The following is a 17301-nucleotide window of genomic DNA, read 5'->3' as shown; positions in this document are numbered from 1 at the left end:
TCGCTAAACGAGTCTGAAGCTTTACCTATTCTAGGTGTAACCTTTGACTCACATCTAACTTTTGATGAATATCTAATGAAAGTTTCAGCAAATGACGCACGAAAGTTAGGTATAGTTAGTAAGTCCTCGCATATTTATAACAGTGATAAAATCAATGCAACCTGTTTTAGGTCATTTGTACTCCTTTTACTAGAATACTGTTTTCCAGTAAGGATATCTACTTCTGTCAGAGATTTATCTCTTTTAGATAGAGTGGTTCGTGGTGGTAGGTTTCTGTTTCCTAATAGTAGCTATGACTTGGACCACCGACGAATGGACTCTGTTTGTAAATTTTTCATAAGTTGTATTTCCATATAGATCTTTCTCATTCACATTTGATCCCCCTTATCTACCGAGAGCAACCAGATTTGCTGAACAGCAGCACCAATATGCAGTAAATGTGTCCAGTAGTCCTTTACTCCTCACACCATTGGAATATGGAACAGCCTCCCAGACGAAGCCCTGCAACATGAACCTCAGAAGTTCAAGCGAAGGTGCAATACATTACTGCCCTATTGCTATTTTCCTTGTATTCTAATACATTTCTATCAGTTTGTTTATTTGTTAATTTTTTCTCCCTTAAATAAGTGGTATCTCCTCTGTCTGTAGTTCCCTTTAATCTCGTCCTACTTCTTCCTAATGAACACCATATTCTTTGGAAGCTTGTTCCATATGAATAGGTTTCATCTTCTGAATAATAACAACTCCATGAGTGTGGTGCCTACTGATGGGAAAAGTAAATATTGACTGGAGACACGAGGCTGATGTACCTTGCCAAAAAGGGCTTCAGAACACCCTAGAACTTTACATTGGAGATCCACACTCAGTAAAATCAGTTACGTGCGCGCATGTTTGTGTTATGTCTGTGTGTGTTTTACCTTCTAAGAAGGGCTGAAATGAAGAGCAAATCCTAACATTTTCGAAATGCAATGATGTAAAAGGGTGGAAAAATTCTCTTGATCCATTTATATGTGACGGTGCTGTAGGACGCAGTGGAATCTGAAAATTATTAAAAGAAACAAATTCTGTGAGTATGTGTGAATGTGTGCGTAGAACAGGGTTTGCTGTAACATAGTTGTTCATTAGTTCACCTTGTTGGGTACTTAGGGTTTGGGAGAAATAATATAGGATTAATAGTATGTTAGCATTAAAAACGATGCATTCAATATAAAAGACGGGTTTTCTGCTGTATAAGAAGCAATGCATAGCCCTGAAGAACTAGTGGGGATAAGGATAGCACAGCAACTTCTTTTGGCTGTAGTGGCAACGGTTAGTCGGTTACCATCTTCGTAATGTGGCATCATATTAATGACAATAAATGATTGGTCAGGTACCATTATTTCGTTCTCCATGTAAGTCCCACGGGCTGCTCTATAAGCAAGAGCCCGCGGTGGCATAAGGCCAGCTTAATCTTCAACAACATCATGTAAGCCATGTACAGACAAACAAGCTAATCGATATTTTTCTTCCTTTGATTTCCACAGATTAGCAAAGGTGTCGAAAAGTTCTCTAAGGGAATCCCAGATCAATATTAATTTTCAGGTATTTTATTTTCTTGTCTATAATAGTAAATTAATTCACAGCTTTCAGCTCCTCTATTTCTTATATTTAGCAAACTATATCTAAATTAACTAGGTAATTTTCATGTCTTGCACTTTCATAGCTAAAATAATAGCCCACATTATCATTCGATTCTAAATACAAGTATTTCTATAGCTTGCATGATGCATGCAAACAACTCAGTCCAACTTATATTTGATTTTTTGTAGCTAAAGTAGTATAATCTCACCAGCTAGCTGGTCTCTCCATGTACAGTTGGACACAGGTTTCCCTGGTACACCTTCTTGAGGGACTTCGAAAAATTATATGGTAACAGTGTTTACTGAGGGAGATGGGGGGAGGACTCTTCCTCTCTTAGCAAGAGTTCCACCAATAAGCTCTGGAATTCTTTCAGTGGGAGGAGTCATTAGGTATGATTGGAGAAACACACACACACACACACACACACACACACACACACACACACACACACACGGAGCAGGGTATATCGCTGTAACTAAGATTACTGTCTCACTTTTAATACAAGTTTGTTTATTAAGATTCCATTTAACATTCGTCCAAGTCGTTATCTTACCACCGTGTCTGTTATTATATAACGGTCATATTCATTACGCAATACTTAAAATTGATCAAAATTTTAGACTTATATTGGTATTGGAGAGAATCACGAACATCATAACAGGATATTTTAACCTTATCACGTAAGCCAAGTCTATAGTATCGGTTGCAGTGCGTTTCCTACCAATAATATAATAGGAAGCTATAAAGAGAAGCGTAGCAACACTTCATTGAACATACCCAAAAACTCTGTGAACGTGTTTTAAGTGTCCGACACCTTAGCTCCTCTCTCTCTCTCTCTCGACACCTTAGCTCCTCTCTCTCTCTCTCTCTCTCTCTCTCTCTCTCTCTCTCTCTCTCTCTCTCCCAGTAGTCTAAGGACCTAGACTACTGGGAAAGACTACAATCATTAAAATTATATAGTCTAGATAATTCAGGCATGGAAACAGATAGAAGGAATAACAGAAAATATCATGGAACTAAAAATATCAGAAAGAGCAAGCAGAGGTAGATTAATAGTGCCCAAAACAATACCAGGGAAAATAAGGAAAGCACACAGGACATTAATCCACTACGCACCAGCATCGATAATGCAGCGTCTATTCAATGCGTTGCCAGCTCATCTGAGGAATATATCAGGAGTGAGCGTAGATGTGTTTAAGAATAAGCTCGACAAATATCTAAACTGCATCCCAGACCATCCAAGATTGGAAGATGCAAAATATACCGGAAGATGTACTAGCAACTCTCTGGTAGACATTAGAGGTGCCTCACACTGAGGGACCTGGGGCAACCCGAACGAACTGTAAGGTCTGTAAGGTAAGGTCTGTAAGGTCTCTCTCTACCATATTAGCTACTTTAAAGTGACATGTCATCTAGAAATACCACTGCGCTAAGTATTCAGTTTTGATATGTCATTTAACAACCCTTTTTTTTTTTTTTTTTTTTTTTTTTTTTAATCTGACTAAACTAATATATGCATATATATTTTTTCGGGGGGCGGGGGGAGTGGTGTCGGGTATAGAGTTCTTGTTGTTAAGCCGTCTTACAGGTTTTGGAATTCTAAAATGTAATTCAAACTGACAAGCTTCTTGCTTTTGCTGTACCAATGTCCTCAGCCTGGCTTTACTACAACTGAAATGGGTGGGGGGCTAGGGATAAGGTGGGCCTGTTGCGACCCCGATGAGTGGACGAAGTACTAGATATGCCCGTGGATACAGTGTATGGCTAACGAAAAGCTCCGCTTGAAATATTTTCTTGTTTATCTTTAATGCCTGCGTGTTTATACTAATATTATTATAGTACTGTAGATTTTCTGAATACAACAACATTTACAAAAAGAAGGATTGGGTTAAACTCACTCTCTCTTGTAAATACATTAGAATGAAAAGGAGAGAGAGAGAGAGAGAGAGAGAGAGAGAGAGAGAGAGAGAGAGAGAGAGAGAGACTAGACGTTACTGAGGAATCAAAATGAACCTACTAGGGACAGAGAAAATTCTACAACGTGTAATGGAAAGTGAGGAAGGACTCCCAAACTTGGTTTGCCAATGATAAACAATTGTTAATATTCAGAGGTTTCATGTATTCATGGTCGGGGTTTGGTATTCCCCTTGACTGATATACTGTAAGGTTATTCCCTTATTTCCGTTACGACGCCGGGTTCCCCATTACAATAGTTATTACATGATATTGGAAAATAAACATATCTACTTTGGCTTTATATTTTCTAATATATTAATTGTGATACATGTTTTAATGCCATACGGACAGAAATTCCTTTCGCTCTTATCATCATTCGTGTGAGGATGAGAGACAGACGTCTCTATTGTTAAACAGCCCCTTCAGTCATTTACCTTTTCATTGTAGGAAGAGCTATTTGGAGAAATGTATTTTGATCATATTGTCCTAGGGTTCTCTTTTTAGATAATTTTTTAAGAAAAAATCAGGATAGCGAAATTCCCTTTAGATTTTGAACTCCTTTAAAATATCAAATTCACCTTTCTAATAAATAAATTATAATAATCATGACCTGGAGCTAAACGATATGCATAGGTCTGTTTACGATTTTTTTTTTTACATCATACGACATGGAAGTTCAGCGGAAGCCATGGGGTAATCCAAATATACACACTCAATTTTTACATTTATTGTTAATATTAGTGAGAAGTCCAGCCACCTTCCTTCTAGATCACCTCTTGCAATCTGTTAGGCATAGAAGATTCATGGTTTCTGACGATCTGTGGTCGGTTGTGGAAGAGTTTCCATTGTGTTCCCAAGGTTCATAAGTGATCTGGTCTCCTCTCCCTCTCAGGCTCCCAACATTTTACCAAATTAGCCTAAATATTCTTAGTGAGGTTCATGTCTGTATCCTTACTTGGCCAGTCAAGCAACTGCAGATCCTCTCTACCTTTAAACCATTCCTGGACTATTCTGGCCGTATGGATGGGGCAGCGGTCGTGAATGAAAATGACAGGAGCAGGTGGGGAGGAATAATTCCGCTGTTGAAGTGAAAGAAGTTAGAAATCCTGAATAATTTCAATGTATTTTTCACCAGTGAGCCTCCACTCAATCCTGGTGATATCATCCATATAATGTAAGAAGATCCAGCCCCACACGTTTACTGTGACATGCCCATTCCTGGTCACCTCGTAAATTTCTTCTGTAGTATCTGAAAGGAAAAAATCTAATTTTTAACAATTCACGCTTTGCTTTTCGTAATAGGGAAAATAATTCTATATCCGTTTGGGGAAATTAAAATGCTAAGTTAACAACCCTTGCAATAAGTTAAGAATGTTTATTCATCTGCAAAGATTAATACTTATAATAGCATTAACTTTGATCTGCAACAGTCCGTTATGATATGATATTCTTTAATTCAGTAAACAGGCTGTACTCTATATCATAAGTTTGCCTACGTGATTATTCATAACATTAATAATGTATTTGCTTAATGCCTGAAAGATGGCCATAGTAGAACTAATGGGGGGTTTTCAATGAAAAATTTTTATTTTCACACTTCTCGTGGCAATATAATTCAATTAGCGGAAAATTCATGGTTATTGACCAAATTATTATCTTTTGATTGTTATAATAATTACCCTTGCTTATTAATTATTATAGGTCTGACTGTTATTAATGATTTTAGAAACTCACCTTATATTACTCGGTCTTCAGTTATGTATTCTGCCGTGACTTCTGCTAGTAAAAGACCTTTCGCCACTGCATACGATTCGAGACCAAAATTCCATATCCTCCCCCACGAACTGTTGAACGAAGGCAAGCCTATCAGCTCGATGCCGAGAAATTCCTTCTTGACAAGAATTCTATGAGGTATTCCTGCCTCATGCAGACGTCTTCGCACCGTCATAGCCTAAACATTTAATGCCAGACGTTCACAAATAGCAATAGTATTGGTAAAAGGATCTTCTTATGCTGCTCGTCGAATGTCGTCGTTATCCTCACGGATAACGACGAACTGAAATACGGAATTAACATGCAGATACCTAGATAATCAAGATTAATTATAGCCTGTTTTTACTTATGGGAACGCTATTTGGTATTCTGGGAAGTAAAGGGAAAGAATCACTATTAGAGTTCAACAGGACCAAGGCAACTGTAATTTAGGTTTCATAATTTCACGGGTTTATAAGGTTTATAGTTAAAAAAATTAATAAATAAATAAAATAAACAAATGCTATCCAAAGTCGGTCAATTTCCCAGTCTAAGCTTGCCTCCCTTTCCATTTATTTACTGTTGTTGGGAGACGTCAAGACGCTGTGCAACAGCACCTATTGAAAGCCCACTTTCTCGTAGAGCGACGATCTGCGCCCGGAGAACAATATGTTGCTGTTCATTTGGAGACTATAACGAATACTACTAGCAGAGGACAGAAGCCCTATCAAAATTTATACAACACCTCAGTCTAGCCATGATTGGGTGACAAATTTGTTAGCGTGTAATAGAGGTGCTGTAGCAGTGATATCGTTATCACCGAACAATGTGATATATTAAATCACACGATTACTGGGACTGATTGATTGATTGGCTGCTACTGGGATTGCAACATCTCAGGTCATTACTGTCATTGTTAATTGTCTGTTTGAAACACTGTTTACTAAAGGTGGTGCTGTTCCTCTCTTAACGTGAATTCTACTAATCAGCTTTCGAGCTGTTTTAGTGTATAAGAGGTTGGAGGAGGCAAACTTGTAATAAGTATTAATCCTCATAGATGAATAAACATTATCCTAATGCAGGGGTTGTTACTTAGCATTACATTTCCCCAAACGATATATCATTATTTTCCCTTTTACGGAAACCAACGCTTAAATTGTAAAAATTTTAAAGTGTTTTCCTTCAGATACCACCGAGGAAACATTTACGAAGTGGCCAGGAGTGGCTTGTAACCGTAAACGTGTGGGCCTGGATTTCCTTACATGGTATATGTGATATCACCAAGACTGAAAAATACCTTGAATTTCTTCAGGATTTCTTCCTCCCTTCACTTCAACAGCGGAATTATCCCTTTCCACCTAGTCCTGTCATTTTCATTCATGACGGCTGCCCCATCCATACGGCCAGAATAGTCCAAGAATGGTTTCAGGGTCGAGAGGATTTGAATTGGTTGCCTGGCCAAATAAGGGTGCAGAACCACATAGATCCCGAGAAAGATAAAGTCGATTTATTAAAGATTGAACAATTCACAGGTGCCCCGAGAGAAGCCGAAGTAGTGGAAAAATCACTGAATTTCTAATCAGTTTTCTCCCATATGCATAAATTTTTTTTTTATTTTTGTTCCCATTATTTTTATGCTCATCCATTTCGTATGAAGTAGCTACTGTCGCATATCTTATGCAATATAAGCTGGTTAGGGGTAATTACGTTTGCTTTATGTCTATTAAAATTAGAATCATAATTACCTGACCTGTTATCGAATTACAATTACAACTTCAATAATACTGAAATACAAAACTTGAATATTGGAAAAAAATTTCACAAAACTTTTTGCACAAAAAAGGAAATAAATGGAATAAAAAAATTTATTAGAATTGGTAGCTGGCTTGTTAAGATTCTCCCTTAATAATATAATAAATAAATTGGGTAGCGACTCAAAACATCTCTCTGTTGCATTTGGTTAAGATGAGTTCTCGAAAAGTAAGAGAGCTGCTTTAGGATAACAATTTCAAATAAAGTACTTTATTATTTGAACTTTTCAGTTACAATTACAATTACCAATAGGTATAAATAAAAAACAACCGCAATTACAGTTAACTTCAAAACTATTGGTAAAGCTCTCTTACTGTGGGTTTCACAGACAGTGCAGTCAAGTTTTCGGTCAATAACACTGTAATGAAGACTGGTATCAGTACGAGATTTTGCTATAATTTTTCGGTATAATCAAGTCTTTAACTCAAATGAATGTCCGGTAAAAATGCTCAATTTTTATTTGTAACACATAGAGCAACTGTAACCAGTTACCTATTCAAACCAATTTGTAGGCAATTGGCGGCTCTCTCTTTGCTAAAAAAAAAAAAAAGTTGAAAAGTTGCGTGACAAACGGATTTCTGCTACCATGCCGACAGTTATGTTCCTAGGCGGCCATCTCTTCTTCACCTTCGTAATACAAGCATATGGCTGATGCCCTGAGTCCAAATGAAGATTGCGAAGAAGGTAACCAAACACAAGTATAACAGTAGCTTTACCATCAATCACAGTGTCTATCGTTCTACTACTCCACCATACATGCAGATATCTCTCACTCTAATAATTATAATCATTTACTCCTTACCCAAGTCAATAGTCACTAAAGAAAGAAAACCAATTTGACCTTAAGATAAAAATAGTAATAACTACTACTACTGCTGCTGATGCTGATGCTAAGAATAATAGTAGAAAAACTGGTTATTATTATTAATAATTAATTAATATTGTTCCCTTGTTTTTTGCATTTTTCCGTACCTGAGCTATACCGTACCGTACTTTGGTAAAATTGTCGTTGCGTAATTCCTTACCGTATACGTAGGCTAAATATCAACCGTGCCGTACCGTACCGTAATGCCAGCCTTGCTGGCTCGTCCACATCGCATGGGAAGCTGCATTGTTGGCAAACAAATATAACTCGGTATGATAAGGAAAATCGTTACTTGCATCAATTATCAATTGCATTCTTCTTTATATTAATTATTAATCTTCAGATTTTGTTCCACTGAAGTGAACTTTCAAAATATACAAAGGGAGTTAACATAAATAAGAGTGCTATTTCTGAGATAAATATTAGGTAAGGGACAGTGGCATCATTTGCTCTTTTTCCTCAAATATAATATATTAAATAAATAATTACACAATAGAATTCTTTCAGTGTTGCTCATCACTGAGAATTTAAATTCTCCAAGGGTATATATATATATATATATATATATATATATATATATATATATATATATATATATATGTATATGATATATATACATATATGTATATATATACATATGTATATATATATATATATATATATATATATATATATATATCTATATATATATATATGATTTATATTATACACCACCATTTTTTTCTCTCATTCAGATATGAACCCCGTAACATCGTTGAGGTGGTTCGATCTGGCCATGTCACCTGCAACGTATGGGGCTGGGTGTGTCTGCATGGTATGGGTGATGTGTTCCGTGTCGAGGGACGATTTACAGCAGCTAAGTATGTTGAGCTGCTGCAAACCTCCTTCTTGCCTTCGTTACGAGAAAGGAATTTTCCCTTCCCAACAGGGACCATCCTGTTCACACTGCTCATGTTGTTCAAGAGTGGTTTGCCAGACAGGTTAACCTGCTTCTTCTTGAATGGCCGAGCAAAGGAGCAGATATGAATGTGATTGAACACATGTGGGCCCAGATGGTGATCACATGGAAAATGGAACATGAGAGAACAACACAGCAACTCATGGCTCACATCAACTCTCAGTGGAAAATTTGTTGACGAGTCCGCAGCAAATTTTCAACCTTGTTCATTCGATGCCCGACAGATTGAGGGAAGTGACAGAGAGGGTGGATGGTTAAGGTATTAGATTGTATAATATGAATGTTATATTTTTTGTAATAGGACCTAAAATGTTCTCATTTTGTTTTCACTAGTTATTTGATTATATGTTTTAATAAACATAATTCACAACAAGTTTTATTATAACCATGATATTCTTGATATAATGTTCGAAGTATCTGTAAAAAAAATGGCATAATGCCTCCATACAATATTGAGAGTATTGCAGTAAACTTTCCTACTTACTCAGGCCCCACATGTTTTTGATGTCTTCCTAATCACCGTTTCTTGTTAACAGCATTGAATTATAGAACTGAATGACTCGCTGAGCACTGTTATCATACAGTGAGGTCGGTAACAGTATTGGCAAATTGCCTTAAGGCCCGTCCACACGGCCGAGCTTTGCTCGACGAACTTTGTTCGATGTGACGTCAGCAGCGGAGAAAATGTGGCAAAGTTCTGACTTTACCCGCTGTTTCTCCGCTTCTAACGTCACATCGGACAAAGTTCGTCAACCAAAGCTCGACCATGTGGACGGGGCCTTACCTGTATACTTTGTTCTCTGGTGTAGCCGATACAGATATGATACTTCGCCACTTATTTTCGCTTATTAGCTTCTTGAAATCTATTAAAATAGTTTCCATTATTTGAAATGTAATGCTTTATATCCTACTGATATTTTCAATGTATCTTTGGTGTAAAACCTAAGTTATATGAACAAGAGTAAAAATGTGGCATATTTTTTGGCCGTCGTTGACGTTTCTGAGTATAGGGGTCATATGCTCTGTGGGACATTTTAAAAGGTAACTGTCAATTCAGTAGATGATACTCTCTTTATGTCAGCCACTATAAGGAAAGCCCAAATGACTTCACCTATCACCTGAAGTCAACGAAATATATACTCTATAATATATCAGTGCATACATAATTTTAGAAAAAACAACAGTTAACCCTTAAAATGTCAACCACGTCATATGACGTGTTGCAGAAGTCGTCCCACACATGTTGTTTACGTCATGTGACGTTCTTAAGTTTTTAATTTTGTGCGCCTTCATAGCTTATTGTATTGATATTGGTTCTGTACTACTTAGTGCCATATTAGAGGTCTTGCTGGCCGTTTGCACTGCTCGTCTTCCATTTGTATGAACTGCGCGGGGGAGGGTGGCAGAAACGTCAAATCAGCTAATCCTGTGTGGCAAAGGATTAGTGGCGATAATTTTTTTCCGCACACCTTCGATTTTGATGACAGTATATCAGGAATAGTTTTTTTTTTAATTCGATTTTGATGACAGTATATCAGGAATAGTTTTTTTTTAATTCGATTTTTAATAATTCTATAATGGAAACTGACTGTAGAGAGATCCAATCGTTAATTTCATGTTATGAAATGGGCTAATATATCAAGCGATCACTCAAGGGAACAAGAGTTTATGACATTGCAGTATCAGAGATGAGAAATTTCTTTGCTTTGGTTATGATTATGGGCATTGTCAGGAAGGGCAATCTTCGATATTATTGGGTCACTGATCCTCTCCTGAATACACTAATGACATATCAGAACTGCATACTGAGCGCAGGATTTTTCTTATCACTAAGTTAGCTAGTATAGCTGAGAGAGAGAGAGAGAGAGAGGAAACGCACTGCAACCAATGCTGTAAACTTGGCTTACGTGATAAGGTTAAACTATCCTGTTATGATGTTCGTGATTTTCGGCAATACCAATATAACTTTAAAATGTTGATCAATTTTAAGTATTGTGTAATGAATATGACCGATATATAATAATAGACACGGTTGTAAGATAACGTCTTGGCCAAAGGTTAAATGGAACATTAATAAACAAACTTATATTACAAGTGAGACAACAATCTTCATTACAACGATATAAACTGCTGAGATTTTTTTTACTCCGTGTGTGTGTGTCTTTCTCCACCCATTCCTAATAACTCCGCCCACCAAACGAACTCCAGAACTTATTAATGGAACTCTTGTTAGCAGAGAGGGGGTTCTCTCCCCCATCTCCCTCAGTAAACACTGTTACCATGTAATTTTTCGAAGTCTCGCAAGACGGTGTACCAGGGAAACCTGTGCCCAACTGTACCTTCATGCATCCATACTGGAATAACTTGAATATTCTCTCTCTCTCTCTCTCTCTCTGAATACGGTGAAACAGAGTAAAACAATATTCTTTTACCATTAATCTCTCTCTCTCTCTCTCTATGAATACCGTGAAACAGAGTACAACAATATTCTTTGACCATTAATCTCTCTTTCTCACTCTCTCTTTATGAATTCAGTGAAACAGAGTACAATCTTTTTTAACATTAAACTTTCTCTGATCATGGCAGGAATTGGGAGCTGATAAACTTTGGAGCACAAACTAGACGACGCCATCTTTTAAGTGAATCTTTTAAAACCTTAATATCTTCAAGGGAACCTTCCGACGTCTCCGCCACCCTACTGGAAGTTGGTACGACTTTCGGTCGAGAAGTGCCCAGGGCACCAGCTTGGTCTGGAACCTCATACAACTGTTGAGATTCATCATCGACGAATCCGGAACCATCTTCGCTTTGTACGGTGTGAGAAAGGTGAGAGCCTTTCTACTTTATTACTGATGATGGTGACCCCTTTTGCCAACCCCTTCGCTTTGAGGTAGAATTATTTATGAACTTGAGCAAAAAATGTTAAGCAATCCTGTATCGACATTGGTTTTCCTACAGAACAGAACAGATTATTTATTCGCAATAATGTTTTTGTAGATTTCAACTGATGGAGGAGTAATGAATTTGAACTGTACTAAGTGATTTGAGATAATGTCCTTAAATTTTATGGCAGATTGCTCAGTAATTAAGTTGAAAGTCTTTTCCACTGCTATTTCATGACTTTTTCTGCCCTCTCTATTTTCATATATCATTATTGGTTGCTTTCGATTTTGAAATTGTTTCTTTGCTGTTATTTTACGAATTCGTTGGAGACTGATATTGAATGACTCATCTTCTGAGTGACTTTGGTAGTTGGCGTATAACTAAGAGTGCTTACTTTCTGTTGTTTGTATTTTTATATTGTGGAATATATAATAAGAGGAGTTTTAGATATCTTAGGTTTAATTTGTACAAAGTTGGTGATTATAAGAGGATCTTTGCAGTGCATGGTGTTGGAAGGATGTCTAGACTTATTTTCTATGCACACAGGATGTCTAGAACTTATCTTTCCGCCTGCATTCTCTCCTAAACATTTATGCAAAAAAATAGACTCAAGCTCTATGCACATAGAAAGTCTGTAACCTAACTTCCCTTTTGTAATTTCCCCTCAACATTTATAGGAAAAGTAGCTTTTTTCTCTACGCAATTTTCTTTCAGCATTATACAAAAATATTGCCATTTTCTCTTTAAAAATAAACCCTCTCTCTCTCTCTCGGATATATCTCTAACTCCTTCTCTTTAACAATTTTCCCTTAACTGTTATTAAAAAAAGAAGCCCCATTTCCTTTTCTAACTTCTTACCCCTCTCTCTCTCTCTCTCTCTCTCTCTCTCTCTCTCTCTCTCTCTCTCTCTCTCTTTCCACCTCGTCTTACTTTGAAAACCTCTAATTTCTAAATCCTTGTCCCTCTATTTCTTTTTCCACACACCTCCTTTTAATTGCGCGCGCTCTCTCTCTCTCTCTCGCGCTCTCTCCCTTTCCAAAAACCAATCTGTTCTTTCTGCCTTTCTACAAAACATATTTTCTTAAGAGTAATTATTGTCCTTTTTCTTTCTCCTTCATTATATCGGTTTTCCTACAAAAATGCACACAAAATCGTCTCTTAACCCGCTTTCACTAGGGATTAATTCTCTGCTCTAATGAGTAAAACCACCTTTTAATGTACACACAAAATCGTCTCAAAATACACTTTTATTACCCATTATTCCTCTGCTCTAAAGTATAGATACCTTTTTATATACACACAAAACTGTATTCTAATCACACTTTCATTATGCATTATTCCTGTTCTAATAAAGAAAACTGCCTTTATCTGTGCACACAAAATCGTCTCTAACCACACTTTCATTAAGAATTATTCCTGTGCTATAATAATAATAGTAAAAAAAATTTTCCGTGCACAAAAAATCGTCTCTAACTTAATTATGCATTATTACTGTGTAAATAGAAAGGCTGCTTTTTTATTATTATTACAGTCTTTAATCACGCTTTCTGTATGCATTATTCCTCTGCTCTAATAAAGAAAAAAAAAACCTTTTTCAGTTCACACAAAATAGTCTCTAATCACTCTTCCATTATGCAATATGCTTGTGCCCTATGAGAGGATTTTTTTTTTTTTCCTGTGTACAAACCCCCTTTTTTTTTTTTTCCTGTGTACAAACCTCTCCCTCCCCACACCCATGTTAAGGCCGGTCCACATGACCGGGCCTGATCGGCGTGCTCCAGTGTTGACGGGCAAATTCTGGCGGATTTATCCGTGAATGTTGTCCACACGGGTGAGGCGATGGAGAGGTGGGCGTGCCCGACGATGCCAGTAGTGTGTTCAGTGCGGTACGATAAACATGGTGCCTACCGCAAAGAAGAAGATAGTGTAGCATGATAATTGCTTTGTGTGTGATGAAAAAGAAGAGAATATGGTGCAAAGAATGGCTCAGTAAAAGAAATGTATATGGTTCACGTACGTCTGCCAGGGTCGAAGCTCAAGCCATCGGGCACCACCATGGTGATTTTGCTACAAGACCCATCGGGCAATTTGACGGTTTGCCCGTCAAGTGTGCCCATTAGAGGGGAAGTCCGCCGATCAGGCTCGATCGTGTGGACAGGCCTTTAGTCTGTACTTCCCTCTTTCCTTCTCTCTCGATGTTTCTTTCTCCTTTTGAATACCATTTTCTATTCCTCAGTTTCTCCTCAGTTTCTCTATCTTTTCGTTCCTTTAGTCAAAGAAAGTTGTATTTTTCTCTTTTTTTTTCTTCTTCTTCTTAATATTTGTATTGACGATTTTTCTTTCAAATCTTCACTTATACATAAATCTGCATTCTCCAATTTTCTCTGCTGCGTTCTCAATATTTTATGTCATCTTTTCTCACCAGATCTTTCAGAAAATAACATATTTGCTCTTTCAAATTTCTGTCTGGTAATTTTTTTCCTACAAGTTTCATACTAGATAGCTGCCTTTTCTTTACAAGAATTATTATGGTTCATTAACACAGCATGACTAAGCAGTTGATAGAAGCTTTCCTTACATAGTAATCTCTCTGCTTGGGTACATTATTAACCAGAATTAGTAAAGTTAGATGCATGTTGTGGTTGTCTAATAGCATTTTAAATCAGCCTTAGTACCAGCTTTCCGGTCAATTAGTGTTAATTTAGCCAGTATTTGATAGTAGTGTGTAGCATTACTAAGCAGTGTATAAAATAGAATTATTCAGCATAAAGTATTACTTTTTCCAGGAGTTATGGAGGCTGGGGGTCATTCCTGGCCAGTCGTGGTGGTGGTGGTAAGGGCCTCCTAACCTTCTCTACCCACATGCCTTATGTGCCTATCCAGCCTCTGGTCCACCTTGAGGTGGTAAGGGCCTTCCACCCCTCCCTACCTGCCTCTAGACCACCTCGAAATTTTAGCCTCCAAAATCCTCTGAGATACTGTAGCTGGCAACCTTCCCTGGTGTACATCTTTACAAGGTGAAGTCAAGAACATCAATTTCTCTTGAGCTGTCTCAAAAGGTACATTTACATGCTGCTGGCTTAGTTAGCTAGTTCAGTATGACCTCTCGTGTATTATGACCTATGACTGTGCCATCTTTGTTTAAAATAAACCGCCCTGCATATATGCAGTCTTAATTATGACGAAAGTATGGTAATTTATTACCTAAATAAGAGCAGCATTACAAATGCAGAGAATTACACAAGAGAAATTCATAACACAATTACATCAAGAGTAGCATTTACAAACACAATTACTTCGAGAGTAGCATTTACAATACCAAATTTAGGGGGCCTATTCCACAACTCTTCAGACCGGACATCCCCGCCAGTGGCCCCCCCCACCCAAAGTATTACAAATCTGTGTAAAAATTTGAGGCGTCCAGAACAAATTTTATTAACTGCCCTGGATTACTGGCATCTTTCTTTAGGTTTTGAAGGTTACCGGCGATCGTCTTGCCTATCCTCGTTCTCTTGATTTATCACCAGAGTTCCTCTTTAATATTCTTTTGATATTCTCTTGATACTCTCTTTGGGTTGGGTTGCTTCTCTCTCTAGTGAACACACGATGTCTCCTCGGATGGAGTAATAAGACTTGGCGACATCCTAATCCTTGTAACTCCTTGTAACATTTGCTCTTTCTCTGGGTTGAGTTGATTCTATCTCTCTCTCTCTCTCTCTCTCTGTTGTATCAAAGGATCAATCTGTAAAAATGAGATAAGCATTATTACATCATTTCAGTGAAGTATACTCAAGTCTATGTAATTACGTAAAGTTTTTACTGGAGAGAGAGATAGAGAGAGAGAGAGAGAGAGAGAGAGAGAGAGAGAGAGAAAGAGAGAGAGAGAGGGAAGAGAGAAATGATAAAAGGTTTTTTCATGACTTTAACTCAACTGATACATAAAAAAAATGTTAACCCAGAAAAGTAATTGTGTGTGTAGGTCTTATTTCAAAGCAAAATAACAAAAATAACTTTTAGGACAATAATACATTAAAAAAGCTATTCACAAAAGTTTGTGTGTGCACGTGTGTGTGATTTAACAGCAAATAAAATAAAATTTGTTCCTAAATAGAAAGGAACTAGATATGTTAAAATCCTGTAGTACTTGTGCTTTGGCAGCAGTACTGTGACAACTGTCATTGAGCATTCAATGTAGTAGGAAATGTTAAACTAGAATGAATTATGAGTAATAGTCCAAAACAAAATTCAAAGTTATAAAATTCAAATAGTTATAACAGAACTAGAAGTTCGGAAAACGAACGATAATCCTTGTAAGATGCTTTGCTATAATAAAAAAAAAGTTTTTTTGGATTAGTAAAAATTTCCTAAAATTCACTAACTAGCAATTAAAGACTGGTATACCATATTTCACATCATACCTAAATGAAGTAGACCTAACCTAACTGGCATGTTAATCCTATAATCCTTAACCATTTTCAAATTCACAACCATAAAAGAGAGAAAAAAAAAGACTTCTCCACATTTTCGTCTTGAACACCCACTACCTATATCTCATCTCATCTGTCACCCACTATGATTTCTTGGACTTTTCTGCGGACCACTGCCATACCGCTGTTATTATTTCTACTTTTTCAACTACTATCTGCTTCTCTTCCACTACAAACAAGAGGCCATACCACTAGAGTAGTGACCTCGAAATGTCCTCAAAAACATACCTACACAGTCCCCATTCACCTATCTAAATTTATCTAAATTATATTTTAGTTATTATCTTGGTAAACATGCTAGCACCAATCAATTTAGTACAGCGGTATTTGGTATTGTGCCCATTTAAAATACAAACATTATGAGGTTTAATTCAATCCATTCATCATTCACAAGTCAAATTTCTGCTTCTAACAATTCTTAACAGTCATAACATGATAGGACCTAAATTTGTTAAATCTAGGGACGAACACTTTTGAGTGTTGTAACCATTCATAATAAGACGAACTAATTCCTGACCCTACAGCAATACTCATCTTCTCAGTATTAGACTTAAAAAGTTAAATATATAATTTCTGGAAAACTCAAAACTATCACGAGATAAAACCATTTAACTATACATCAAACAGAATTTGATCCTATTCCCACAAGGATTCCAGTGATGCAGAAAGAGTGGATGAACTAAAAACTTCATATCCTGCTTTTCATTCGTTAACTGCTGATGGTCAATGAGAACAAAGGAACTGTACTGGTTTACATAAATCTACGTGTACACAATGAATGTGGTGAGATTATACATAAGATGAAGGCATATAAAACTCAAATTCGGAAGAACTTATTTTGTCAAAACAGTTTGAAATAGAGAAAAAATACTGAGGAAGCAGTAGATATTACTCCCTTACACAGATGGCCCAGAAGAATTTTCTTTCAAATGAGGGGGAGAGCAGAACAAGACAAATTATAAAGAAGT

General features: G+C 36.9%; 1 protein-coding gene and 1 long non-coding RNA gene across 4 annotated transcripts in view; one reads left to right on the top strand and one right to left on the bottom strand.

Annotated features, from left to right (window-relative positions):
- The window catches only part of LOC135225499 (uncharacterized), a 33476-nt gene extending 18706 nt beyond the window's left edge, over positions 1 to 14770 (top strand). The window contains exons 2-4 of one of the 3 annotated variants that reach the window (XR_010317010.1): positions 1524 to 1581; positions 11550 to 11789; positions 14633 to 14770. Coding sequence is in view for 1 of the 3 variants with exons in the window: in XM_064264791.1 (XP_064120861.1) it covers positions 1524 to 1581; positions 11634 to 11789; positions 14633 to 14683 (265 nt within the window). In the remaining 2 variants the exon portion in view is untranslated. The remainder of the gene's footprint in view (positions 1 to 1523; positions 1582 to 11549; positions 11790 to 14632) is intronic. The other 2 variants (XM_064264791.1, XR_010317011.1) reach the window with 2 other exon arrangements.
- Positions 14771 to 15469: 699 nt separating this feature from the next.
- LOC135225501 (uncharacterized) overlaps positions 15470 to 17301 on the bottom strand; it is a 34978-nt gene continuing 33146 nt past the window's right edge. The window contains exon 3 of the long non-coding RNA XR_010317012.1: positions 15470 to 15588. This is a non-coding gene — a long non-coding RNA (uncharacterized LOC135225501). The remainder of the gene's footprint in view (positions 15589 to 17301) is intronic.

The sequence above is a fragment of the Macrobrachium nipponense genome, chromosome 13, assembly GCF_015104395.2.
Source record: "Macrobrachium nipponense isolate FS-2020 chromosome 13, ASM1510439v2, whole genome shotgun sequence".
Lineage (NCBI taxonomy): Eukaryota > Metazoa > Arthropoda > Malacostraca > Decapoda > Palaemonidae > Macrobrachium > Macrobrachium nipponense.
The sequence above is the reverse complement of the archived record's forward strand: the minus strand, read 5'-3'. Positions and strand labels throughout refer to the sequence as shown.